The sequence below is a fragment of the Cygnus olor genome, chromosome 21 (assembly GCF_009769625.2).
Source record: "Cygnus olor isolate bCygOlo1 chromosome 21, bCygOlo1.pri.v2, whole genome shotgun sequence".
Classification (NCBI taxonomy): Eukaryota; Metazoa; Chordata; class Aves; order Anseriformes; family Anatidae; genus Cygnus; species Cygnus olor.
The window spans coordinates 898,075-924,576 of NC_049189.1; the positions used below are offsets into that span (position 1 = coordinate 898,075).

At 53.8% G+C, this 26,502-nt stretch overlaps 1 protein-coding gene across 2 annotated transcripts in view; it reads right to left on the reverse strand.

Annotated features, from left to right (window-relative positions):
- Nucleotides 1-8,083: 8,083 nt before the first annotated feature.
- Nucleotides 8,084-26,502, reverse strand: part of AJAP1 (adherens junctions associated protein 1) — a 46,564-nt gene continuing 28,145 nt past the window's right edge. The window contains exons 3-6 of one of the 2 annotated variants that reach the window (XM_040533617.1): nt 19,692-19,779; nt 17,422-17,664; nt 15,933-16,063; nt 8,084-11,112 (exon numbers count right to left, since the gene is read on the reverse strand). In XM_040533617.1, coding sequence (XP_040389551.1) covers nt 15,991-16,063; nt 17,422-17,664; nt 19,692-19,779 — 404 coding nt within the window. In that variant the 3' untranslated portion in view covers nt 8,084-11,112; nt 15,933-15,990. Of the gene's footprint in view, nt 11,113-11,245; nt 13,353-15,932; nt 16,064-17,421; nt 17,665-19,691; nt 19,780-26,502 lie in introns of those variants that run through there. The other variant, XM_040533618.1, reaches the window with a different exon arrangement.

Below are 26,502 nucleotides of genomic sequence, written 5' to 3' on the forward strand. Positions count from 1 at the left end.
AGGGCTCTCTCATGGCTCGCCAGTTTTCCCTGGCACAGTCGCCCCAGAGGCACCTCGCTGCGTCCAGCACGGCGCAGGGAAGGACGGAGCTTGTGCTGCCAGGGAGGTGCCCAACGCTCGTCCCTCACAGCACAGCCAGCTCCTTCTCACCAGTCTGTGAGGGGAAAAAGAGCTCTGCAACAGGCTCAGGAGGTGATTTCCTGTGCCCCTGCTGCTTCATCCCCGATACCCTGCTGATTCACACCAGAGAATTTGGGTGGTCACTGCCCTGCCCTCCGCTCTGTTCAAGGAGAGGTGGCATCGAGAGTTTGGGGAGTCGATTATTTGACACCGGACAGTGTTAAAACCATCCAGCCTTGAGAGTAAAGGTGTTATTTGCATTTTAAACGTTAGCTGTGGCTCTTGTTTTCCAGTCACTCACTTCACCTGACATGCACAAGAAGTTAGTGGGAAATGGGAGCACAGCTGAGCACGCACGAGCCCAAGGAACCAGCTCCTGCCCCTGCAGTGCATGGCTGCAGAAGAGCCCCAGTGTCTCCATTTCTCTGTCCAGGAGGGCCAGATTTTGAGAAACTGATTATTTATATGTATAGAAAAGAGATAAGGTTCACTGCCATGTGTGGATTTTTTTTTAATATATATTTTTAAGGAGCACAGGAAAGCCACATCTTGGTTTGCTGATAAACCGTAAAATAAAATGGGTTTCCCGTGTGAGTGCACTCACTGTGCAGCCGGTGGGATGGGCAGGGCTCTTGGTGGTCAGGGGGCAAGCATCGGGGGATTTCCACCCTGTGTCAGCAGGGACGGGTGCTGCGTGGGTCCCTCTGGTAGGCAGCAGCATGCGCATCAATACTCACTGATGGAGCCAAGCCGGAGGAATGCCAACGGTGGCTCACCAGCATCATCCATTCCCGGCCAGATTTGCTTCCTGCCTTTCCAAACCCCAGGAGAAAACAGAGCAGAAATCACAGTGTAAGCATGAAGGGAGGAGAGGCTTGCTGCGGACTGCAGGATGGTTCCCACCTGACCGGCTCATGGGTTGATTGAAAGCAAATTGGTCAACGTGGGGCTTTTCTTTATCAGGGACTGTGATCGTGGCTAATTGCGTCAATGTACAGGTTTATGGGCTGTTACACGAATATTGCTCTTCTCATGGCTTCGCAAAACCATTTAATAAATGGGTCTGGCCGCGATCCACTGGTATGTTTATAGCTGTTGGTCTGGATGTCAGCACGGAGTCCGAAGCAAGAGGAAGGAAAATACGAATGAGATATAGATAGGGAAAAAAATAAATGTCAAGCTGTGCGTTTTATAGGCTGAGGGCAAAATGCTGGCCAGCCTTGTAAACTCTGAGAAGCAGGGGGAGATGTGCCGGGGGTTGGACGTGCGTGTCTGCAGAGACCCCTGAGCTGGGAGGCGATGGAGGGGGTCAGGAGAGGAGGCTCAGAGAGAGGCACTGAGCTGTCAGCGAGTGGCTCTCATTTTTAAGGTAAAAGCAGGATGAGAGTTGGCCCCTGTTGCTATCATGGACAGAGCAGTCCTCGGGGCTAACACAGAAATTTTCCGTGGCTGAACTAACGTCGTTTCACTATTGCTTGTCTCAGGGAACTACAGCCCCGAGGCCATACGCGGGCCATACCCCTCAGTGTTCCCCGCTGGAAACACCACAGTGCTCCCCAGGCAGTGACACCGAGCGAGGTATTTCTACCCACCCACAGCCGAAGGACAGAGCGGGTCTCTGGCAGAGGAATCAGCTGCTCTCTGATCCAACCCGACAGGATTCAATTGTTGCAGGAGAGTGGTCAGCCGTGCCTCGGCCCTTGGACAGGTCAATAAACGCTGCACCCGAGGGGGCATCTCTCACCCGCACCCCTGGGCGTGCTTCCCTGCGCCGCTCGGCACGGGGCCAGCCCTGACATCCCCCCCGGACCTCTGCCATCCCATCTCCCTGCCAGTCCTCCATCCCGCCCTGTGTCAGCCCACATCCCCTCCTCTTCAAAATCTGCACGGGAAGGATGATAATAACCCCAAAGGAACTCGGGCAGCATTTGGGTCTGACAAGGAACTAAGACAAATGTGAGTTCTCAGTTAATATCTTGCTTGCAGTGCGAACAGAGCTACAGGAACAGTGAGGATTTCATTCGGGTAAGTTTATTAAAAATATATAGACGTGTCACTCCTGGCAGAAGTGAGCAGGTCCGAGAGTCCCAGGGATCAAATCACATCAGCGTCAATAAACCCCAAGATTAGATCTAACACCAGCCTGGCATTTGAATCCTGCTAATCATATCAGCTTTGCCTTCCCAAGTCTTCGTTTTAATAACCCCGGCTGGGCATGAGCCCCGTCTTCAGACAACAGCTGCAGCCTGCTCTTCCTCCCCCTTCCCACCGCCCCTTCTCCCCTCCCCGTTTCCCTCTGGGTGAGCAGTTGGGTTTTTGGAGGGACCCCTCATCGACCTTCCCGTCCCGAAGTCCACGGCTGCTGGCACCTTCTGTGCCCTTCTCCACTGCTGTGCCTTCGGGCTCTTCCTTTTCAACGCATTTCTGCCATAATTCAGCTCTCTGCTGAGAGGCTTTGCTGCTCCAAACCGCTTATTACCACAAATTGCCTCGCAGTAATAAAACACTCTCCCCACGCTCGTTATGTTTTGGGCGTGCCCGGACGTCTCCGAACGCGAGACCCGCAGCCAGAGCTGCAGCTACCTGGGCACCGTGCACACGAGCCCCCTCGTCCCCAGCAGCAGGGCTGGGATGGATTTTGGCTAAGCCTGGTGTGGGCTCGCCAGCACACGCCGCAGCTGCCGACGGCCCAGGGCATTGCATGGTGCTGGGAGGAGTGGGGGACACTCAGAGCCACCCCACCTGGGTAGGACACCCCTGTGGCACCCTGCTGCCTGCCCACGGACACCCAGGGACACCCACGGACACCCACGCACATCCCACCCCTCTCCCCGTCCCCTCTGCTCGAGGCAGTGTCCCTGATCCCCAGCGATGCTGTGCCCACAGGGAGCTAATGGCACTTAAAAGCGATGTGAAACATGGAGATCTTGGCTGTGAGACCCATCAGCTCGCATGATGTACTTAAACTTTTAATAAGAAATAGCACTCAATATAGCACATTTCCAGCATTTATTGAACTGAAGTGCCTTCTACTGCTTCAGTGCTGAGCCCTGAAGCCTGTCCTGGATGATTTAAGAATGATCCATCTGGAAAATGATGCAGACAATTTGTTACATCCAGCCAGAGAGCCATAGAAACCACAATAACAAGCTTAAATGATTTCAGCCTTGCTAAATCACCCAGCCCCAGCCAATCTCCCTCAGAGCCACCGCGAGCGCACCGCAGTGGGGTCACCGCCACCGCTCACAGCTCCTCTTCCCCAGGCTGATGCTCCTCTTGCAGCCCAGCCTGGAGCCAGGAGCCCAGCTCCGCCGCACGTCTTGCAGGGCACGAGGACTGGGGACCCCTCTCCACTTTCCCCCTTCTCCCTCTCCTCCCTGCTACCAAAAAAAGCAAAACAAAACTAAAAAATAAATAAATCTCTATTTGCTACTAAGAAACTGCAACCAGATTTTCAAAAGTTGCTTGGTCGGCTCCTCTTTCTGAAGGCAGCATTGTTGCGTGTTGATAGTTACTACCTAGCCCTGGATAAATCAGGGATCCATTTTTCAAAATAGCATGTTGATTGATGCTTAAAATATCTCCAGTAATTACTTCGCCCCGGTATAATTATAATAATTAAACTTGGATAATGCTTAGTCCTACTTTTTAACAGAACTGTGCGCTGCGACATCAGCGCACTTGTGTTTTGTTTTCAGTCTCATTTTGCAATCTTACCCTGCTGCCGGGCTGAGTCAGCCCGCAGCGGTGGGAACCGCTCTGGAGGGGGCACCACCCAGCGGCCCCCAGCCCCGGAGCTCAGCACGGGAGCAGGATGCGTGCCCTTCGGCCGTCATGCAGAAAGCCAAGCCCCACAGCAGTGCTCCATCATGGGGCACGCGCACGAAGCACAAAAAGTCCCCAAATAACAGCCCAGCGCCGTGCCGGCCGCTTGCTCCTGCGGCCGTGTGGGCTGCCCGTGGCCATCGGAGGCTGCAGCCTGTGCAAGCGACACATGAATGTATGGCAGCGGCTGCTCCAGCCTTTCAGCTCCTCCTTGGGCTCCAGCATCTCCCGGCTCCCGGGCTGCACAGCTCAGCACAATATTTCTCCTTTGTTCTCTCTCACAGCAGCGACGCTTGCAACAATTCAAGCTGGTGAGTGCTTTTCCGGCTGTGATGAATAGCAGGGAAAGGAACGAGATCCCGACACTGTATTTCATTCCCCGAAATCCCACTTGTATCTGGAAACGAACCGAGCGCTCTGGCTGATCTATGCAGCATCAGGGCCATTCGCATTCTGTTAGCTCGTACACATCGTCACGGTGATTTAAGATGGCAATTTGGCCCTAAAATGAAGAGCATCTCGCTTTGTCCCTCCCCATTTTCCTATGTATTTTCCCATAGAAGAGAGCTTTTGGGAAGAATTTCGACAGACTGGGGACAGAAGCATCCCTGGCCCTCGCTGCCGCATGCCATTAGGCTGCTCGTTTGACGCAGAAGCCAGGAAGCTCCGCAGCACTGCAGGAAGGGCTTTGCCACCGCCTGGAACTGCAACCAGCAGTCAGCTGTGCCGAGCCGTCCCTCTGCCTCCTCGGTTTATCCCCGCTCCAAAGACACAGGCTGAACGGAGGCTTCTGCCCCTTTCTAGGTCAGATGGCGCTGGAAGATGCCGTCCTCCTGTCCCTCAGCGCCTGGGGAGCAGGGGCGATGCCGGCAGGAGTGCAGCAGGGCCACCAAAGCTGTCCTGGTGCCTGCGAGCTCCGAAGGGCCCCTCCGTGCAGCTCCCCATCCACAGGCACACTGCGTCCCGCTGCCGTCTGTCCCGCCGGGCTCCTGTCTGTCTGTCTGTCTGTCATGCCATCAGAGCGCAGCTGCGCGGCCGCGGGGCTGGCCCAGCCTGCAAGCTCGACAGCCCGAGTGTGAATTATCGCCGTCCCTATCAGCCGGGATTTGCATACAATAAATACCATTTTAATACGCATCTGCTGGCGGCAAAAATCTATCTTTATGTAAAACATGTATCTAGGTTAAGCTATTCCATAATGCCTGCTTACCTTATTGCATAGCTGTTTATTTAAAACATCATTAGTGATGTTTAATTAACTTGCTAACCGTCCTATTAAAGTTAAATGGCTTCCCTCTTTCCAGCACTTTATCCCTTTCCCATTGTGGCTCTGTGGACCTCCAGTGACCAACGGGTGCCAGCGGCTCCCCCCGGCAGGGTCACTTCTGCAGGACACACGTGTCCCCATGAACCCAAGGACCCCGCGTGGTTCTGCCTCTGCTACGGGGTCTCAGGCCGGTGCTGAGCTGCTGGGGACCCTGAGGCGCTCTTGGTGCCTCGCCAGAACATGGGGCATGGCCGTACCGACGGTGTGGGGACGGGCAGGGTCTGGGGTGGGCAATCGTCTGTCAGCCTCCCCAAAAAGGCCACTTGTGCAGCAGGGTGGGAACAGCAGGTATGCGGCAGAGGTACACACCAGCACGAAGCGGTGCCTGTGCAGGATGCAGCCCCGCTGCCGGCCCTGTCTGCGCTGTCCGCAGGGGCAGCCCCGGCCCCCAGAGGCCCCTGTCCCCCCCGGGGCACAGGGAGCACGGAGGAACCGAGTCACGAGCCCGCCGCGCTGTTCTCATATCAGTTTTAATAGCAACATCAGAGTACTAAATATACACAGGGAAATCGGTATAGGGTCGCATTTACAGTGCTTCCAAATACACAGCTTCGAAGTACAGAGACAAATTAAAAAAACACTCCGGAGTAAAATAGTTCACCCCTGTGGAACCGCAGCCAGCCGGCGCCCCAGCCCCGCGCCCTGCCCGGGCTCACGAACGGAGGAGCAGTGCCACGAGGGTCGGGCCGGGCTGCCTGGACCACGGGAGGCTCCCACGCTCGGCGTCTGTCCGGGCAGCACCCGTGCCGCGGCCGTGTGCGCCAGGACGGGTCCCCGGGGACGTGCCGCCGCACACAGGCGCGCGCGCCGGTGTCTCGCCTCGCAGAATTTTCCCAGAAAAAATAAAGAAGTACTCGGCGATGTAAAACCGGTTACAAAGTAAAAGCTGTCTCATGTTAGAAAATGTTTTTTGGCAAAATAAAAATAAACTGTAAACTTCGCTGTACATGTCCTATCAAACAAAAAAATAAACCCCTCCGAACCTAAAATAGAAGAATCTGGGTCAGGAATCTGTGCCCTTAGTGTTCATTTTTGTGCAACGTATACTTTTTCTCAAAGTAAGTATTATCTCCACTCATGACACTGTTAAAAATGTACCTACAAATGCTGAGAATAATCCTTAAAAATGCATGACAAGCATTATATGAGATCTGGAGACCGAACTGGACCCACGGACGTCTGAAATGATGAGGGATTTCTTGCTGGTTTTGAAAAATCACTTACAGATTTTATAGCTGGTTGAACGAAAATTCCAACCACATTCATCCTGAAATGGGTGGGCTGAGTTATTATATATATATTTTTATTCTATTTTTTTTTTTTTACAAAATATATAATATGTGTAGAATATCTACTATTTAACTACCATTTTAGCTGAATTACCGTCCTTTGTAACAAGCTGCCAATGGAGAAGAGGTAACCTGAAATCCGTCTTTGCAACGCTCTTTTTCATTGTTAAGCCTGTTTCTGCTGTCACTGTTCTACATTTCTGCCTACGCTGGAAACAAATTCGAGTCGCGAGAACCCTGCAGGAGTGCTTCTTCCGAACGGCTTTCCAATTAAATCCGTGATAGGTTGCCCATTTCTCTAGCTGGGAAGACAGAATGAAGGTAAACGCTCAGGTTCGGAGAGATGGGCAGCTACCCGGGGACATGCACAAACCAGGGCTTGTTCTCCCCTCGGCCTGCTGCCCCCCAACGTGCTGCGCCCCAACGCCTGCCGGGGGTGCCCCCGCTTCCAAATCGATGGGATCAGAGGTTGTCCCCGCGTCCTGCCTGCTGCCAGGGCCCGGGGGTCTCAGCCAGGGGCTCCCTGCCCTGCACAGAGGCCAGCAGGCGTTCCCGGCCCTTTGGAGGGCACTTGGGGAAGGGGCTTGTTCCCATTCCCCCTGATGGCGCAGAGCCGCAGCAAACCACAAATACGCCACTACACGGCTGGGGGGGTTACAGCCTTTCGGCAGCTGTGATACGTTTCTCGATAACTGCTAAGGGACTAAGAAACCCATAAAATGAACCGAAAAGAAAAGAAGCTAGCTGGAAGCTTATGGCAGAGCAAGTACCCAAACTCTTTTTCCAAGCTGCCAGACCTTGGACCAGCAAGTGCCCGCACCGAGCGTGATCCGACCCGCGAGGGCGAAGCACAACGCGCCCAGCACGGTGCTGCAGAGGGTGCCACCGCCCCTGGGACCCCACGGATATTGCAGGGGAGCGGCGCCGACCCCAGCACTCAGAGAATCCCCGGCACAGAGGATGCAGAACACCGCGCCGCATTCAAGGGTGGAACATCTCCTGCTGCCGATGCAGTGCTACTTGGCTGGAAAACTGGCTCAGCTGCTGAATGACAACAGAAAAATCCTTTCTCAAGGCCTAATTCTCCAAATGCGCACGAGTCCTTCTCGTCCTAGCACAGGAGCCAGACCCCGCTGCTCAGGCAAGCAGTTCCAGCAGATCCCGAGTACCTGGCGGCACGAGCATCTGCAAAACCTCCCCTGTTATTGCTGAGTAAGCTTTGGGCTGGCGCAAGTCAATGAAACCTGGAGCAATTACTGCCAGCTCAGGACGAAGCATTTTGTGCTGAAAGGGCAGCAGCTGAAGGAGTCCGTTCGGCGCGATAACCTGTTGCTGCAACAGCCGAAAGACCTCGGGGCAAGACGAGGTGGCCGTAACGTGGCAAAGCTAATGGGGAGAACGTGCCTGCAAGTACCACGCCTGCCTGCTTTTTCCCTCATCTAAAAGATCTGCTCAACAGGTCAATTCCACGGAAATACAGCTCGGTGTTTTCATTTCGGGATTTTTTTTTTTTTTTTTTTGCTTTCATCAATAGCAGGGGATGAAATAAGCACGGTTCATTTCTATTTACTACAAAAAACATTGGGATGCTAGAGTCCTGCTTTGTAAATCACCACGCTTGCAGCTCTGGTCCTTCCTTCTTTCTTTCCTTCCTTTCTTACTGGCAGTTGTTCCTTTTGTTGGTGTGCTTGGCATGCATAGGGATGTGAGGATTTCTCTGATAAAGTGCAAGTGCTGTTGGTCCTTATAAATAAGGGAAGATTGTGCATCTACTTTTGTCTCCTGGTTCACCACCGAGCAGTCTCTGGGTGGCCAGAACGTGTCCTTCTGCAACTGTGTGGAAAGCTCACGCAAGTCCTGCTGTCGGAAACCTGCCCGAGCCATCTGAGGTTGGAGTTATTTGCCTTCTCTCTCTCCCTGACACACAGACGCGCACAGACACACAGACACACGCGTCCCCCCCCCCGCCCCGGGGCTCCCCCATGGGGACCAGCTCGGGGGGGGCCCGCTCCCTGTCCCTGCCACCCCGCGGCTCCGCCTGGCCGAGCTGCTTCAGACGGCGGCTTCTCTAAATGCAGAAACACATAACGATGCTTCAAAACGGCCGGGAACGAGGGAGTCGAGATATATTTTATGATGTCAAATCGCTACCAAGATTACACTGGAATACCCACAAGAACTACGCGGTGCAGCCGGCAGATACAAATAAATAGAAAGATCAATGGGTAAAGCACAACACGCAACTGCAGAGCTGGAGTGGACTGATGCCGGAGAAGTGAGACAAAGAAGGAAAATTCAAGCACTGTGATAGCAGGGAGAATTTGCACGGGCTGCACCGTTTACATCAGTAAAACACGAAAGCCCCAGTGCAGGCTGCGGGGAAGGAGTGATGCCGAAACCTCGCTGCCCTCCCGAGAGGCTGCCCCACTCCCGCGGCGCTGGGGGTCCCTCAGTGGGGCTGGGGACGGGAGGTTTGCTCCGGCAGACCCAGGGGAGCTGCCCTGTGCCTGCTGCACCCCGAGGCCGGCAGGACCTGGCCCAGCAGCGGTACCCAGCCCCGGGGTGCGGATCTCCGTGGCCGCCCGTGCCCGCCTTGCCCAGCGCTCACGAGGCACCGCTGCCGCAGAAGGAACGGGCTTGGCCACAGCACCAGGTCCATCCAGACAGGACGGAAACCCCACGCCTGGTGTCTGGCTGCTCCCGCCCCCCATGGCCATCAGAAGTCGAGGCAGGAGCCTCTGCACCGCGGCAGGGCGGGCTCGAGATGCTCCTCCAGGTTCATCAAAGCCACAGGGAATACTGCCAGCACCTTCAGAGATGTTTGGTTCAAACCCACGTGTCTGGCAAGGAAGACTTCTTCCCGGGACAGCTTCCAAAAATGAGGGAAAAACAATCCGGACTATATAACCCCATCAGAAAAGGACAGAAAACAATACAGAAACAAGAGACTGCACGTGTGGCTATGCGCAATACCAGAAGTTCCTACTTCCTTTTTTTTTTTGAACTGCACACTTACAATAAAGAAATGGAGCTGGATAATTAGCGGATGAGTAGGGATGCGTATCTGAATAATTCTAAAAAACTGCTAATATTTAGGAAGGGCGGTTTACAAAAAGAACTGGAGGACTTTGGTCTGAACTCTTCTGTCCTTTCCACTCACGTAACTCCGAAGCAGCACAAGGGGAAACCAGCTCAGGGCCGGCCACAAGCAGATGGCTGCACCCGCACGGACAGACCCAAGCAGCAGGGCTGGTGCACGGCTTGAGCCACCCCAGCAGGGACGGGTTTCTGCTGCAGCAGCCTGAATCTGAGCCACAAAACCCAACTCCCCTGGCAGAACATGGCCCTTGCATCGTCTTCCCCTGGGAACCTCACTGGGGATGCTCGCACTTGTCCCCTGCACAAAATGTGCGATTCCCTTTGGATGCTCTCAGTGACCTCCTGCCCCTGCAGACCCCGAGAGCAAAGGACGGGCTCCCCAGCCTCACTGGCCTCCCTCCCGTCTCCCTCCCAACAACAGGGCACGGTTTTATGTCACGTTCAATTCAGAAGTCATTCTCCAGAAAACAAATGACCTCTCTGACCCCTGCAATCCGTCTCCTGGGGACGTGTGCCAGCAGAGGTGGCAGACTGGATGGAGCACAGCACAACGGCATGGGACAGCCGTGCGCCCTCCTGCTCCTCCCGGCCGGTCCCCGGGGGGGGGGACACACAGCACGAGCTGTCCCCAGTGCTCACAGCCAGCCCTGGCCCCCGCCACGCACCCGCCGCCCCCATGGCCCGACACCCGCCTGCTGCTGGAAATGTGTTCCCGAAACAAAAAAGAAAAACTCTATATATATGTATACATACATATATATGTTTATACATACACACACACATATATATATGTATATGTCTATCCATATATACACATATAGGCTTGAAAGGCAAGCTGCCAAAGTAGAAAACATCGGTTTAACTAGGTCATACTATGCATGTTAAAGAAATCAGACTTTTAGCCCATGACATTTTCTTTAAAAATGAGTATTTAAGATCTTCAAAAATTGCTACAGTACAAAAAGTGTTTGTGTGTGTATATATATTTTCTCTGTGTATATATCATATGTATGTATGTATATGGACCAGAATTAATGACCCCATCAGAAGAGACGCCCCACCCCTGTCCTCTGTAGCATTTCTGTGTGTTACTGACTTAGCTTCTGCTTCTCGCGAAGTCTTTTGCATCAGTACATGGCACATAATGGTATTATTGGCACAGGTTCAGAATCGTAGTCCGTATCCCAAGCTCCAGACGCTCAGTCCTGTTCCTTTCAGTTCTTCTCGGTTTCCTCTTCCTTCACGGGATTCTTCGCTCGCACATTTTTTACTCTTCTCCAAAAACCGCGCTCTTTGAGAAATGCAGTTACCTATAGGCGTGTTCATTTTTATAAAAATATATTTGGCCCATAGAACGCTGCTCTTTGAGTCTCCTACTGGTAAACAGAAATGGTAGGTACAGGTAACCCATTATTTTTTAATTTTTTTTTTTACAGGTTCACCAATGGAATCCTGTTAAGGATGAAAAGAAAAATAAAGAATGAGTCAGAACAGGGAAGTTTATCGACTGGCATCAATTCTTTTATGCTGCAGACATGCTCATTTTTACCTGCACCCAAACCATCGCTATCAAGCACAAGCCCCCCCACCCGACGGTGTCCACCCTCACGCGATGGCCCGGGTGTCCCCTGGCAGGTGACGGTCCCTGGCCCCCCAGGTTCCTGACGATCCTTTGGGACCAGCTCGCTCCTCCTGCCGCCCCGGGGCAGCCCTGGCTCAGCACGGCTCGCCTCTCATCAGTTCCGAGGGCGGCCTGCGGAATTAGGATGCGGCTTCCTACACGTGGGGGGTACAGAGGAAGCTTCTGGTGAACAGTAGGAGTGACTAAGAGGCTTAGGTGTGCCTTACTGCACACTTTTATCTCCTCAGTGTGTTTTCCAAAGCGTAATTTATTGCTGATAATTCTCAAATTCTGGAGCTTTTCATACTTGGGCTAAGAGCATCGAGTGCTCTGGCAGATGAGAAGGCGATGATGAGTACTAACAAGATTTTCTAAAGTTAAATGCCCTGAAGAAATCAATAGAGAATTGGTTAAGCATCAAAACCAGAAAGCCTACTGAAGTTCCTCTTAAGCTATTTATTTGCCATCTTCTGACAGATCTCTCCCTACGTAATCTTTAAACCTTTGTGTGAAGACAATTACTCCCCATCATTAGTGTGGCCATTTGCTTTATGTGTACGTGATTCTACGTATATCACTGTGCGCTGCATTACCGCTGAGCATGCCCGTGATTGCTGTGTGTGAGCTTTACGTACAGCCCCGTGCACGCTGGAAGTGCTGCCCATAGCGTGCTCCTGACATATAGGCACTAACCTGCACTGTGACCTCTGACTAGTTGGCAATGAGCATTCAGAAATGCAATATATTTTCTGTTCAAGGGTTTTTCTCCAATGCTATTTTTAAGCAAAATGCCTAGCGTACACCATCTCCAACACAAACACTGAACTAATTAGCTAGGCAGATTTTACAGAATCCTTAATCTCTTGTACCAGGGCTGTGCTGGGAATGCTGTTATTTCTCAGAAGACAAGCCTGGATTTTTTATGATGACTCATTATCTGTTAATGTTAATACAAACCATTTGCTGTTGTTAGGCAGAATGAGGACATCGCAGCAGCTGCTTGCCATGTTCAAAGCTCAGAATTACCATACAATACTGTAAATTTTGACTGTTTTGTGAAAAAGCTAGGGTCAGATCAATGTTATAATACCAGTAACATTTCAAAATCTCACAGGACCACTTCTCTAATACTGATGCTGAACATGTACATAGCGTTGGATGAATACTATTTAATGCATGCATTGCAGGATGTAAAATTTATATTGTATTCAAAATAGCCTCTTTGTGCAAAGTAGGTCAGCGCTTGATCAACCTTACAGATTTTTGTATAATCTCATTCCATGGGGTTTTTCAGTCAAAGAGAGTGGGATTAAGGACAAGAATAATGCGAAATACCAAACTTGATTTCAGAAAGCCCAGGCCAGAGCGAAATCCAACCAAAGCAGCTCCGCTGCTGCGGTTCCCAGCCAAAGTCCAGAGCCCACGAGTGTCCCGAGACCCCACGGCCCAAGGGGGCTTGTGCAGCGCCCCCGGCAAAGACCAGGGCTGAGCTCCTCAGCCACCTCCGCCACCCTTTTCCTTTGGGTCTGCAAAACCTTCGCCCCTGGATTCCAAGCGCCAGGAGTCACCCCAGGCTGCCCGCAGCCCCGAGAGGCTTCAGGGACAGCATCGGGCTGTGCAATAGCGGCTGCTCCTGCCTCCGCATCTCCATGGGCACCTGGCCTGGTGAGGGCACAGGCATTTCTGCTGCTTCTGCCTCTACGTTCTTAACTCTCCACTCAGCTGCCTGGCACAAATGCTTTAACTGACCACTTTACTGTTCTCAGAAAACAGCCTTGGGCCACGCCACTGCTGCTGCATCTGTATGTCAGGCTGCTGGGAACGGGCAAAGCCCCCTGCTTTAACTGCAGAAACAGTTGATACGCTGCCTTCTGCATAGGTGTGACATTCATCTATGAGCAAGTGCTCCAGAGGGGGTTGACGGCAGGCAGATGAAGTCTGCTGGAAAACTCCAGCAGCTGTTCACCGTGGGAGGAACTCTGCTCTTCAGAGGGCCACCGTGGTGGCAGGGACCACTCCGGTGTCACGTAAGCCCTGAGAACAGCTCATATTGGCAGGAGATGAACTTGACCTAAGGAAATAAAATCAACATCTGCTTGCGATGTAACCAGACGAGTGTCGCCAGGTTTCCTTACAAAATCCCCGTGCTACCTGCAGCTCTCTGAGCTGGAGCCCATTGCACGGTGCCGCCCCTCGAAGCCTGACCCTGCAGAGACCAAGCGGGCACCTCGGCGGCACGGCGCTCAGTGCTGAGCGACTGCCGACGGAGTGTACCTGTGAAGTCTACGTTAAACTCAAACCAGCCTCCCGGTGCTCATCTATTTAAAATTTGTGTGTTCTCTCAGCTCCTGCCATCCTTGTCCCTGGCCACGTAATCTGTCTTGTGCCTCAAGCTCCGAGTCTACACGTTTGGTAGTACTAATTTGCTTATTAGAGAGCTAAGAGCTGTGAAGTGCCATCAATTAATACTTGTAAAGTACTCCGAGCCTTTCCAAGGGAAGATGTTTCCAGCACCAAGGCTGGTGTGGTTTCTATACCCCATGGGCTGCATGGTGCCCTGCTCAGGTGCTGCCTCGTGGCCCTCCATCCCCTGCAAACACTGCAAGGAATGGGTGGGAAACAGAAAGCTGTGACCAACCTGCAGCCTTCCACCTCCGCTGAGGTGCATCTGGTTAAAATCAGCCCAGTCACCTGCAGGCGGCTTTGCTGGCTTGCTTTGTAAAGCCAGCCAGGAAAACGTTCCCACCTCCAGAGGAGTGCAGCCTGAAGCAGCTGAGAGCTGCCAAGCACCTTTTCCAGCACCCTCTGCTCCAGGAACGAGAGCTGTTAAGGCATCCCCAACAATCCCTGCCCGCGGCAGTGCCCGCCCGGTGTCAGCACAGCGAGACCGCAACAGGGGACAACCTACACACCGAGCCTCCTCACCACTATCAGCTACGCCATCTGCTCTCAGATTTTACCTTACATGGTGACATGGGAAACAAGAAATTTTGGTCTATGACATGTCCCGGGCAGGAGGTGCAGGCACACGCTGGGACATGGAGCTGTCCTGGTGCACGCACACATCTGCGTAGGGGTGTGCACATGCAGAGAAAGGTTTTTGGACTAATTTCATTTTGTTAATTATAATTGAAACCAAACAGAACTTTATAAATAATTGGAGCGTTATTACAGAGCTAATGATCCAGGTAACATTTGGATAGATTTTTCCAGAGCGCATCGATACATGTTTCATGGATTCCATGAAAACAGGTCAATGAGAATTTCAAGGATTTAATAACGGGCCGGCTTTAGACTATTTAAAGAAATCTATTGAAATGAATGAGGACTCATTCTCTGGCACAGAATTACACAGGACCTTGAAAACCAGTGGTGGGGATTGCCTGGTTTGTACAGTGGGCAACATCAGAGCAAGTCGCTCTCCTTCAGGCACCAGAAGCTGTTGAGGACATTTAAGTGTGATTGGGTTGGGTTTTGTTTTGCTTTTTTGTAAAGCATTTTAAGGCAAGGGACAGACTTCACAATCTACAAAGCTTAGGGTGTAAAGGTATAGTAGGCTCCTGCTGTTTGCTTTCTAAGTGTGTGTCTGCACGTGCTGTTGAAGACAGTGCAGAATCTATCCCAAACGTGTCCTGCAGCCGATCCTTGCTCACCAACACAAGCTCTCCGGCCAGGTACCTTTGCACTTTTTCTCCCCTAGACAGTGGCCACACAGAACCAGAGAAATAACAAGAGATCATTGATAGATGGGGAGTAAGAGCCCGCTTTAATTGAAGAGGAAAAGCTCTCTGGGCTCCCCCCAGAAGGCTCCCTCCATGCCCAGCCCCTGCCTCCTGCCCAGCCAGGTGCACACCTCACCTGGGCTGCCCAGACACAGCCACGAGCACAGCAGAGACCATTAACTTTTTATTCCCTTTCATTCTAATCTAATTATATCTCTGTGTTCAGTAGCTGAGCGTAATGTTAAACAGGCTATTCTGAGTAAGCTCCGGCCAGAGAAGACTGGAAATTTCATTTACACGGAATATGTGATTCATTACAGCGGGGACTTGGGACAGACCAGTTAATGTACCCGAACGCGTGGCTCGAGCTGGCACGGCTGCCCCCCGGCCCCCATCCCATGGGGCACGGTTAAGCCTAATTGCTTTCCCCGCCGCCGCTGTCAGCAGCGCCACCTTCACCAGAACAACGAGGAGGTGAAAACAGCCCAAGCTAACTAAAAAAAAAAAAAACAACACAAAGCAAACAACAAAACAGAAAAAAAAATCTGCTGGAGTGGTTTTTGCAGGTCAGATGAGCTTCAGTGCCCTGACGGGGCATGCACACAGGTTGTGCGACCCTTGAACAACACAGACTGCCCATCATGCAACGCCAGGTTAATTACAAATCAGGCCGCCTCGCAGCACTGGAATTACCATCACTTGTTGGGAGCCACCGGGGGCACGGGGGCGGGCTGGCATCAACAGCTGAGACTGACATTGGAGCCTGACCCTTGGGGGGCAGGGGTCCCTCTCTGCAGCCCACATCCATCTCAGCTCCCGACTCCCAGCTTGGGGCCGTTTCCCCCAGGGGAAAGCCGTTTGGGACACAGCTTCCCAAGTGAGACCTTTACCGAAGGCACCGCGCGGGGGCTGCTCGGAGCGGTACCTACCAGGAAACAGCCACACGGCGTCTGCCCTGCCCCGGGAAGTAAAACAGGCTTCGGCCAGTCAGCAGGAGATTTCAAACCATTTCTCAGACACAAAGGCCACAGGAATAAGATGCCGATCAGAAGACGAGGGTCTGCAGCAAGCAGAAAAATGGGCTTGCGCGTGCTGGTGCATAACACGAGCAAGCCGCGGAGGCCTGCTGCACAAATCAGCTTTTCAGAGGAAGAACAAACCTCTGGAGCAATGCTTTCAGGGGGCTTATTGGCCTTGGAAACCAGGGTGGTGCAAAGCAGAGAAAGAAGCAGAAAAGGATGGCCTGCAATGTCATGTTTTCCCCTGTGAACAAGCACCTTGTAGCGCAGCCAGCTGGCCTGGGGACATGTCACCCACCCAGGCCATGGCAGGGCCATCCCTACGGGGGCAGCCCCAGTTCCCCCAGGTGGCAGCAATGCCTGCGCCACATGCGGTGCCGTGCATCACCTCCATGGGGCTGCGGGGAGCATGCCCAGGCCAATAAAACAGCCCAGAAAGCATCACCCTGAGGCAGACAAGCAACGAACCCTCCCCAGCCAGCGCCCGGCGTCCCCAGCACCACGCAGATGGGCGGGGAAGCAGAGCACCGTGACCCCACCATCCATTCACACACACACACACACACAGGTGCAACGAAATGGTTTGAAAATCAGGCACATTCTTTGCCTTCCAACATCAGAGGAGACACCACAATACGCAGAGGAGCAAACCCCACGTGCACGCAGACGATGGTTAGAAGGGCGCCTGGTAAGTTGCTGCCTTCCAGGCTTGCGTCCCTCATGCGGCTGGACCCCGGCTGTGGGCAGCAGCCCAGCCACAGCGCACGCAGACTGCGGGGCCGAAGCACCGGTTGCTCATCTCCTCCTTGCAAGGCTCCCCTGGTTCTCTCTGGGTTTGCCAGCAGACACGTGGGCACCGCGCGGAGCAGCCAAGGGCACTGCTGCAGTGGAGCGAGCCCAGCCACAGGGAAGGGTCCCCCCGGTCCTCCCTCCTGCAGCAAGGGGCACGCACAGCCACGGCTCGCCGGTCTCGCACCTCGCTGTCAGCTCCCATTATGCCCCCTTGTTAACGTATCATTATTTCGTGCCAGACAAATGGTTCATTTGGTTCTCGCAGCCTGCTCCTTCATTAATCACACCGCTCATTCACAACCGAGCAGCTCTTTAGGTGCCACTTAGAAGACGGCACAAATTCCGCGAGATGGATCTGAGGAACATTTACTTGCCGGAGGCGGAGGCAAGGAACTGAAAAATGTGCAGTGCTGAATGCTGTCAGGGCTGGATGAGAGGTGCTCAGGGTGAGGGCAGCTGACACCACAAGGACGGGGCACGGCAGGAGATGCCTGCTTGTCCTCATGCAGGGGAGCAGGAGCTGAGCAGGACCGGGACAGTCTTCCCCACCCGAGCACAGGGATCCCAGTGCCGGAGGTGCACGGGAACACAACGGGCATCGCCTCACCTGTTTCCATTGTACGTCGCTTTGTAATCTCCGGGTGAGTGTAATGCCTCCTCCGTGTACATGGGCACCGGTGTCCTGACACACTCGTGGGAGCACTGCAGCGTTTCGTTGTAGGCTGTGAATATGTCCAGGCTGCTGGGCACGCGAGCGGGGGTGAAGTCGGTCAGGTTCTGGCAGCTCTCCTCCTGCTGATTGATTTTGCGTTGGTGGCTGTTGCGCCGCGTGGTCCCGCTCTGCGCGCAGCTGGGGCGGTGAAGGAGAGGAACAGAAACACGACACAAAACACGGCGCTGACGCTTGAAAGAAGAACTCGCATTATCGACCATTAATTATACATCATTCAATATTGGATTACAATTCAGGCACTTTGGAAAGATCAGCCACAATCAAGCAGTCATTTTGCTTTATTTATTTTTTTAACGATCAAATTTAAATTTTAAATATAAGGTTTTAACTACCAGAAGAATTACTTAGCAAGTCACACATTTATATCTGCGGGAAAGGAAAGCCTTATTTTAAATGAAAAAAAAAAAAAGCAGATGAGAACAATGAAGTTAAACCCCTTCTATTTGGGAGGCATCAAAAGGCTTTAATTATTGGGATAAATAACTCCAGAAACGCGTCTGACACCAGTGCTATTCTTCCCCAGCAGGGCTGGGTGAGCACCCTGGGCACGGCTGGTGGCCAAACGGCTAGTGGGGGCCAAAAGCCCGGGGGAGAGCGGGTGGAACTGCTCACACATGAGGGGTTCCTGGCACATTTGCTGCAGGAGCAGCAGCACCCAAAGCAGCCGCCCTGCACACAGCCGGCACCCACCCGCCCTGCCCAAGGCGGGCACGCAGCACCCAGCGTAGGAGGCGCAGACGGTGTCCCACTTGGTGCCGGTGACTGAGCGGGCGATCTGGGTCAGCCCTGCCAGCCAGCCCCTGAAGCAGCTCGCAGCGTGCTGCTCCCCAGCCCTCGCTGCTCTGCCTCTCACACACGGGGAGCCCGACCTGCACGAGGGAACCAAGCTCGTGCCGGGAAATGCCAGAGCTGAGCTCATGGGGTGCCGGTTTGCTGCCAGTGCCACAGCTCACTGCGGGCTGAGCTTGCCTGCATGCATTCCCCAGCAGGTGCCCAATTCACTCACTGTAAACAAATTCTGCTCTTCACCCACACCAATCACCCTTCTCCCCCTCTCCTTTTTGGCTTCAACGTTCGGTTGCTTGAGCTGTCCCACTGAGCTGTGGCCTGCCAGAGCCATGGTACCCGGGCACACAAAGACCTCCCCGGGACTGCCTGGCAGCACCTGGCACCAGCCCTTTTTGCTCTGTGGCACTTCAAATAGCTTTGCCTCTCAGTCCCAGTAAGCAAGCAAGCTTTTAATCAACCCGTTTTTCTAATTTACTTCCAGGATCTGGGACTGATTTCCCGCAGTGCCTGCAGAGAGCACCAGGCTCACATGGGCAGCGGGGGGCACACCACAGCGGGGATGGGGGCAGCGGCGGTGGGAGAAACCCACAGGCAGAGACCCCAGCACTGCCTGGGCCAGCAGCACCATGCCGCAGCGATCCTTGTGGTCCCAGAGGTGCACCAGCAGTATTACACCCAGCAACACTGACCTCAAAGTAGGCCAGTTTCTCTGGGAAAATAGGTAAAGTCACGAGTGCCTGAAGTGAAAAGCTAACCTATTTTACCAGACGCGCAGCCACGTTAAGAGAATAAATGAGAGCAAATTAAGCTAGAGGAGCACACGAGCACTCCAGGGGATGGGCACACTTAGATCTGGCACCATCCAAGGCACTGGGATGAAGCATTTCAGCCCCAGAGCTTCAGGAGAGGCCGGAGAACAGAACCACGGCCTGCGGAGCCACGCGGGCGCACTGGGGCGCAGGACAGGTCTCACCGCCTGCTGCCGTAGAAGGCAGGGATTTGACGTCACCAGATGACATCACTGCAGGGATCTGGCACCAGTCAGTCAGCAAGCAGTGGCACACAAGTGCCCCCGTGTGAATTCAGGCCCCCCGATCCTCACCACCTGCTCGTGTCAGACCACAGGCTTCGAGAAAGAAGTGCAGTGTTCACCCAAAGCCAGCTGGGGCACAGGGAGCGGAGGTGGACCCTTGGGGCAGTTTCCATGTAAAAACCACTTTCTCCTGAGATGCCTTTCACAGCCCGTCTCGGCTGTTGTGTGCTCCCATCACGGAAGGCACCCAGTGCTGCAGCCCTCGCCCCCCGCCTGCCCCAGCAGCACCACCCCGTCCGAGCCCACCACCGAGAGGCCTTACCAGTTTTTTAAGACAAGAGTTGTTATCAGAGCAGCTATGACCATGATGAGGGACACTGTAATAGTGATTATCTGATGGACCGCCAGACCTGCAAAGAAAAAAAAAAAGCATCAAAGAGAGCGGAGATGGGAACTCAGGGGCCAAAATGTAACACCAAGCAGAGCCCACAGTCTCGTGAGATGTGCCCAGCCCGGCCCAGTCCCCCCAGCTCCAGCAGGAGAAAACGAAAGCTCCTGTTGTGTGCACACCTCCGAGATGCTCCCACGAGCCCCAGGGAGCCCGATCACACCCCCTGCCCTCCTCCTCCCAAAGCCCTTCCCCAGCACAGGGCTGGTGAGCAGCCCGCAGGCAGCGCAGCGCAATTCTCCCTCCTGCATTACATAAAATAATCTTTAAACCAGGCTTCTCCTTTTCTATCCTCTCAAGTATGTTCCTTGTCAGCATGAATTAGGCACGAAGAACGGAAGAAATGTAAAGACGCATACCCTCTGGGATGGAACGGGAAACTTGAGCGCAGCCTTGCAGTGGGTGCAGGATTAACCAGAGATAATAATTACAGTACTAACTGCTGCTCACTTAAGAAGGTCGAATGGGCTCATTTTCTCCTAATTCACCTTACACAGGGTATAATTTTGGCTCATGTATCATTCCTAATGAGCAGTTTGGAAACAAAAGCATCTCAATGTACAGTATGTTTGTGGTTTTGTGCTGCTTTACAGTTGCAATTTCGTAATGAAATGATTTTCCTGGCTGCAGCCCAAGGATGTGCTATTTTTCAGAAACAGATGTTGCAGCTCCTGATGGGTGATGTTTTTAATAAATAAATAAATGTTAGCATGACAGGAAAATGAGCAGTTTTATATATTTATGTCTATATATAGATATAGATATGTATCCGTACAATACATACGTAGCATTCCTGGCTCGTGTGGGTGTGCGTGGCAAGGAAATTGCTTCTTCCCATGCAAGAGCAGGACAAGCCCCAGCTAGCTGCCTGCAGGCGAAGCTGGTGGAGCCAGGGAGAGCTCATGGAGCTGCCCTGATGTACCCAGCCCCACCACCATCATGCCAGGAGGGTGCGAGGAAGCAGTGGCACCGTGGCCAGCCAGGGCAGCAGCCCTCCAGAGCCAGCTCAGCGCTGCATTTCCAGCAGCAACAGCCATATGCACCACATCTGGGTGCTGCTCTGCTGCCTTCTTGAAGAGGGTAACAGTTTGGGCTCCCATCAGATTTGTTTTCTTGTCTTCCCCCTGCTCACCCACATACCAGTGGTTTCACTTCCCCGCTGATGCCCCTGCGCTGCCAAAAAAACCTGTCAGTGGAGAGAAGCCGCTCAAGTCCAGCCTGGCTCCCAGGGCAGAGCTGCCACCTCCCAGGAGCACACTGGTGCCCAAAGCCTCCTCAGCCCACACAGCACTGGAGAACTGCCAATTCCCCAAAGCCCGGGGGCAGGGGACCCCCGCCAGCCCGATGGCCACACAGGACAGACACGCTGGCCAGGAGCGACACCTTTTCAGGGAGCTGCAGACTCTCCCTGCCAGGGTGCATCCCAAGCACAAATCAAACGCGCAGAGATGTGAGCCTTCACAGTTTAATACAATAAAACCAAGGTCACCTTTGGCCAGCCTGATTCACCAAGCAGCCGGTGCCAGCGATGGCTCACAGCGAGGTCCCTCCTTCCCACAGCGCAGCAGTGCCAGGAGCACGGCTGAAGCCGCAGCCCACAGCGCAGGCAGAGCACTCACCTCCCTGGAGAGCCCTGGAGACGGCACAGCCAGAGCTCCTTGCTCTGAAAGCAAAGTGCTTCAAGGCAACCCCAAATTTCCTCCGAATGCTGCTCGTGAGCAAGGCTCTTCTTTGATAGGAAACCTATCCACTGCTGCAGCCCAGCAGGAAAGAGGCTACTGAGTTCAAATGGGCACAAAGTGTTGTCTTTCTGCCCTAGGACTCGTGTTAGTGCATCTAACACGGACTGCAAGCAGCAGCCCTGCCCTGCAGGCTGCCCAAGCAAACCCCGAGCCCTCCATCCAGCCTGCAAGCCAGCTGCTAAAGGCCAAAACCAGCACGTGAGCCTTCAGGGCTTCAAATAAGGCCGCCGATCCACTCCAGCTGCCTTCCAGCTGGCCTGAATCCATGCAGGCCCAGCCTGCCCCTCGCTACTTTCATGCAAGGCACCTGGGCACACTGCTCCTGCTGCCCCATAGTCATTCCCCTTTGGCAAACACATGGGTTTTGTCCCCAGGGGTTCAGGATGCCAGGGATGCACTGGTCCCGCTGTCAGGTGCAGTTATTCCAATGCACTGGGCCCTCCTTTGTGCTCCCCTGAGACAGCAATGAAATTATAAGTGGAAAAAAGTCCAGAGAAGGGTGGATCGGCACATTATAAATCAATCCGTGGCTTTTCCCTTGCGATAGCTGTGTTGTGGCAGTTGGCAATGAGGTCAGGTCCCGCAGACAGACATAATGTGGTGGCTTCTGCACCTCAAGCTGTTCTGGTTGCTGTTGTCTGATGATGCACAATACAAAGTGATTGTGTCACCCATGCCCCTGACTGGGGGACAGGCCTGAAGTGGAGACAGAAGGGCATCCTTCAGACAGAGGGGTTCACCAGCACAGGGGTGCCTTGGGCTCCTCGTGCCCATGTCGTGTCCCTCACAGCTGCGGCACTAGGATTTGGGGTGGGACCTTTTGCATCCCTCAGGGGTCGGCTCTCCTTGCCAGCAGCAGAAACACCAGGTGCCAGGATTTCAGCCATGAGCTAAGAGCTGCTGGCGTAAAGAACAGTAAAAGCAAGAGCAAAACAATAAAAATCCCTCCAAATAAAACAGAAGTGTTTCTGGAAGGAGTCGTACACAGCATCTTCTGGTGCTCACACTCTGCTTTGCCAGAGGATGCGACGTGGGGGAGTTTGGGAGAGGAGCCTGAGCAACAAGCAGAAATCCTAGCTGATTCACTCCCCCGAGCAGGCAGAACCCCCAGCAATGGCTCACCAAAACGCAGGGAGAGGCAGAATATTGGGAAAAACATGTACTTAGGGGTCTTCCTCTGCCCCCCGCCCCGCGAGCTGCACCGTGCTCCCTCCCCGGGGACGCAGTGGGTGGCTGCCTGCCAGCGTCCTGGCGGAGACGGAGCAGGAGGGATGAGTCAGGGTTATTTTTCTCCCTCAACTCAAGCACCTATTTTGCAAATGACCCATTTCCTTCATTTACTCCCAATTACACTTCAATTGGTTCAAACAAACTGTGACAAGGTTCCTCTGGAGAACACTTGGCAGCGGCAGCTGCCGAAACAAAAGCGAGGGTCGTGGGAAGCGGAGGGTGCGCACCCACCATGTGGCCAAGCATCCCGGCTGAGCATCCCGCTGCTCCCCGGACGGGAGAGGTGTCCCGAGGGGCGCGGGGACAGCCGTGCTTCCCGCAGCCAGCCTGCCCCGGCGCTGTGCTGTGCCAGTGCCCCGCGCGTGCCGAGGTCAGGAGCAGCAGCGAGCCCGGCAGCGGCGGCACAACCGCCAGCCGCACCGCTCGCAGCGGTCTTGGAGCAGCTCCCAGTGGGACACCGCCGGGAAAGATAAAAGGAAAGGCTCTAAAAATAAAGTAAACCCAGCCCAGTGCCCGATTCCTTTGAAAACAAGCAGCCTCGGAAAGCAGACCTTCGCAGAGACGGGAGCCGAGGAAGAGGCGGCAGGGGCGCGGGAGAGCCCACGATGCAATTAAAGCTCCGCTTACATAACCCGAAACACGCAGGCAGAACAGATTGCAGGTGGCAGAGCTCTGGGAAGGATGGCATCTCTTCTGAGCAGGACACATGGATTTTAAGAAGAGCTGGATAATTTTAGACTCCGGCACATACATAAGTTGCCATATGTACTAGTATAGTTCCTTTGCATTGCATATTAATTCTGCACCGAAGTCTAGGAGGATTTCAAGGGGATGGGAAATGTTTTTCCCAAGAGCGTTAACCACAGCAGCGCCAGAAACTGGGGACGGGGCCTGACAGGTAACTGAGATGATTTCTTGGGAAGCCCTACAGCAATACCCACTAGAATAAGGACTAATTTGTCTCTGTTCTTACTTAGCAAATATATCAAATCCTTTCCTCCGGGCCTTCAAAGAAATATATAGAACTGCACAAAGCAAAATCGATCAAGACTATCCAATCTGCAAGATAAGGTGTTAACGGATGGGGCATTCTGGGATGCGGGAACATCCCGTAAGGGACAACACCTGAGGGAGTGCGGCAAGATGACAGAGAGAGAAGGCTACGAAGAGCAGAGCATTATTTTAAATACAGCCGTAGGAACCTGATCTGTCTGGAGGAGAGGGACCTGGAGAATAAAATCAATAGCTCATAAAGCAAAATTACCCTTCCGCCTTCAGCGCAGGCAGCCTCTGATGTGCGCAGCCCTGAGTGCATAACTCAGCTCAAGGACTGGGCCCCCAAGGCCTGGAGCTGCTGGGGACCGAGCTGGAAGCAGCAATGCCGGGAGGGGGCAGATTTATTTGCTCCCCCTGCCGCGTGGCTCTGGCTGGGCTGCTCGGTCCCGCTGCTGCTGATCCCACGGGCAGCAGCAGCAAGGCAGAATCCTTCCCCGCGTCAGTGCGGATCTGCACAGCCAGGAGCCACGAGCTGCCTCGCTCTCCCCTCGCTCTGCTTTGTCTTCTGGAGGAATATCATCCTGATTTCTTTACACAGGCGCCTTCACTCACTGGTCCCTCAGCAAAACCCGTCACTTCGCATCTCTGCGGGCAAAGCCCCAGCAGCAGCGGGGGACGGCAGGACGCTGCTGCATGTGCCACCCTTTGCTCCTCATGCACTGCTCTGCTTCCTTCCTCCAAGCGCCTAGAAACGCCCGGGGACATCCCCAACAGGGGCTTTGGGGTCGGAGAGCTTTGCCCAGGGCCGGGCAGGTCCCAGGACCAGCACCCGTGTGCACGAGGACGTGCGTCCCATGTCCAGAGCCTGCTGAGGCCGCTTCTTCTCAATGGAAAACTGTCTCCTCCTTCACCATCATGCTTCCACACTTTGTTTCAACACAAAATACATTTGCATGCTGAATTGCTCAGATTTTTTTTTAATTTCTTACTAAAAATCCTCCCGTTTTTTTCCAGGATTTTTCTGTTACTTCCTCCGTTACAACCAATAAAAAATGAGAGAAAAAAACAAATTTTCCTGAGGAAAGCCAGGCAAACCCACTGCTCCCCCACTGCTGCTCCCCCTTCAAGGAGGTTTCTGGCCAAGCCAGAGGCTCAGCAGCAGGACGTGGGGCTGGGGCCGTGCCGACGGGCAGCCTTGGCAGCTGGCACAAACAAACGGCATGGAGAGGAGCTTCGTTCGCACCAGGAACCAGAGGTGTGGACATGGAAAGCCTGGAGAGCGCCTCGTGCCTCATTTCCAGGCCGGTGTGTGCCAGGCTCGGGGACTCGGTGCCCACCTCACCATCTCGGTGTTTCTCCTGCTCTGCAGCCGCTCTCCCGCCCGGGTTCCTCTCCCCGAGGACGGAGCGCAGCGCTGCGGACACGTCCCCTGCGCTCAGCGTGCCAGGAATGACGGCTACGGCAGGCAGCGTCCAACCTCCCCGGGCTGGTGCTCTCCTCTGCTCCTGGAGGAGCATCACCGGAGAGTTCTGCAGACACAAGGGGTGACAGGCAGGAGGAACATCACCGGAGAGCTCTGCAGACACAGGGGTGGACAGGCGGGAGGCTGCCTGCTGAGGGAGAGGTGCGTGGGGATGAGTGGTTCTGCTCTAATTGATGCAAGGAGGTCGCTGGGCCCTGTTCACCTTCTCTTTCCTGTTTTTTCCTTCTTCTGCCTCAAGTAATCCAGGAGGCGCTTGGCTCTGGCATCACTTTTCCTAGGGGAGTGTAAACTTTTGGCACATTCATGGAGCATCTGGTGACCGTGGGGTCCCAGCGCACAGAGGTGAGCTTTGGGTGAGCGCTGCCAGCACCCAGCTCAGCCCCGCTGAAGTCCCCTCTCCCTGGCAACAGTAAGGCTGAAAACATTTTAAACCACACAGGGCTGACATCACCTCATTACAGAAGCAGGTGGTCATTTAATGACATGCTGATACCCGGAGCAGCAGCCAGGTTTTTGCTGGGTCCCGGCACGGCGCCGCTGCTCGGGTGCAGCCGGCTGCAGCTGCACGGAGCACAGAGACCTCCTCCCGGCACGGGGACTGCAAGCACTTCACTGTTACAAGGCTTTTACTAGTAAATTTGACGCAGTGACCATTTAACTCGAGGGTAATTACAGGAGAAGTATTTAATGGAATTGAAAGTGTGTCCAAACCCCTGTGCTTCTGCTAGTGCAGCAGAATTTAATGTGTCGCATGCCAGGAGGTAAAGCTCTTCAAAGGCGCTCTTTGAACCCTTGGAAATGCTGAAATATGGCTGGGATTTTCCATTTGCACATTGTCCTGCTGAGCACTGCTCTCACCTGGGACTTCTCACTCCCAAAGCACCAGGCTGGCATTTCCAGGTCCCGATCCAGCACTCGGCCCGTGCAGCCCGCTTCCCGACTCACAGCTACGGCTGCCCCATCACGGAGCTGCCCCAGCCTCAGCTGCTCAGATCTGGCACCAGCAGCGCCCTGGTCTTTAGGAGAAATCTTGGTGTTAGGTTCCTTGTTTTGGAGAACAAGACACACAAACTTGTGGAAACCCAACTCCAGCACCCACACGGGCAGCGGCTGAGGCATTCGTCTGTTCAGATGCACGGACAGGAGACATGCATCAAACTGTAAAATGGGATTTTGAGTTCCCAAAATCAAGGGAAAAAAATCCAATCTTCTCAAAGCAAGCAGATGCTAGGAC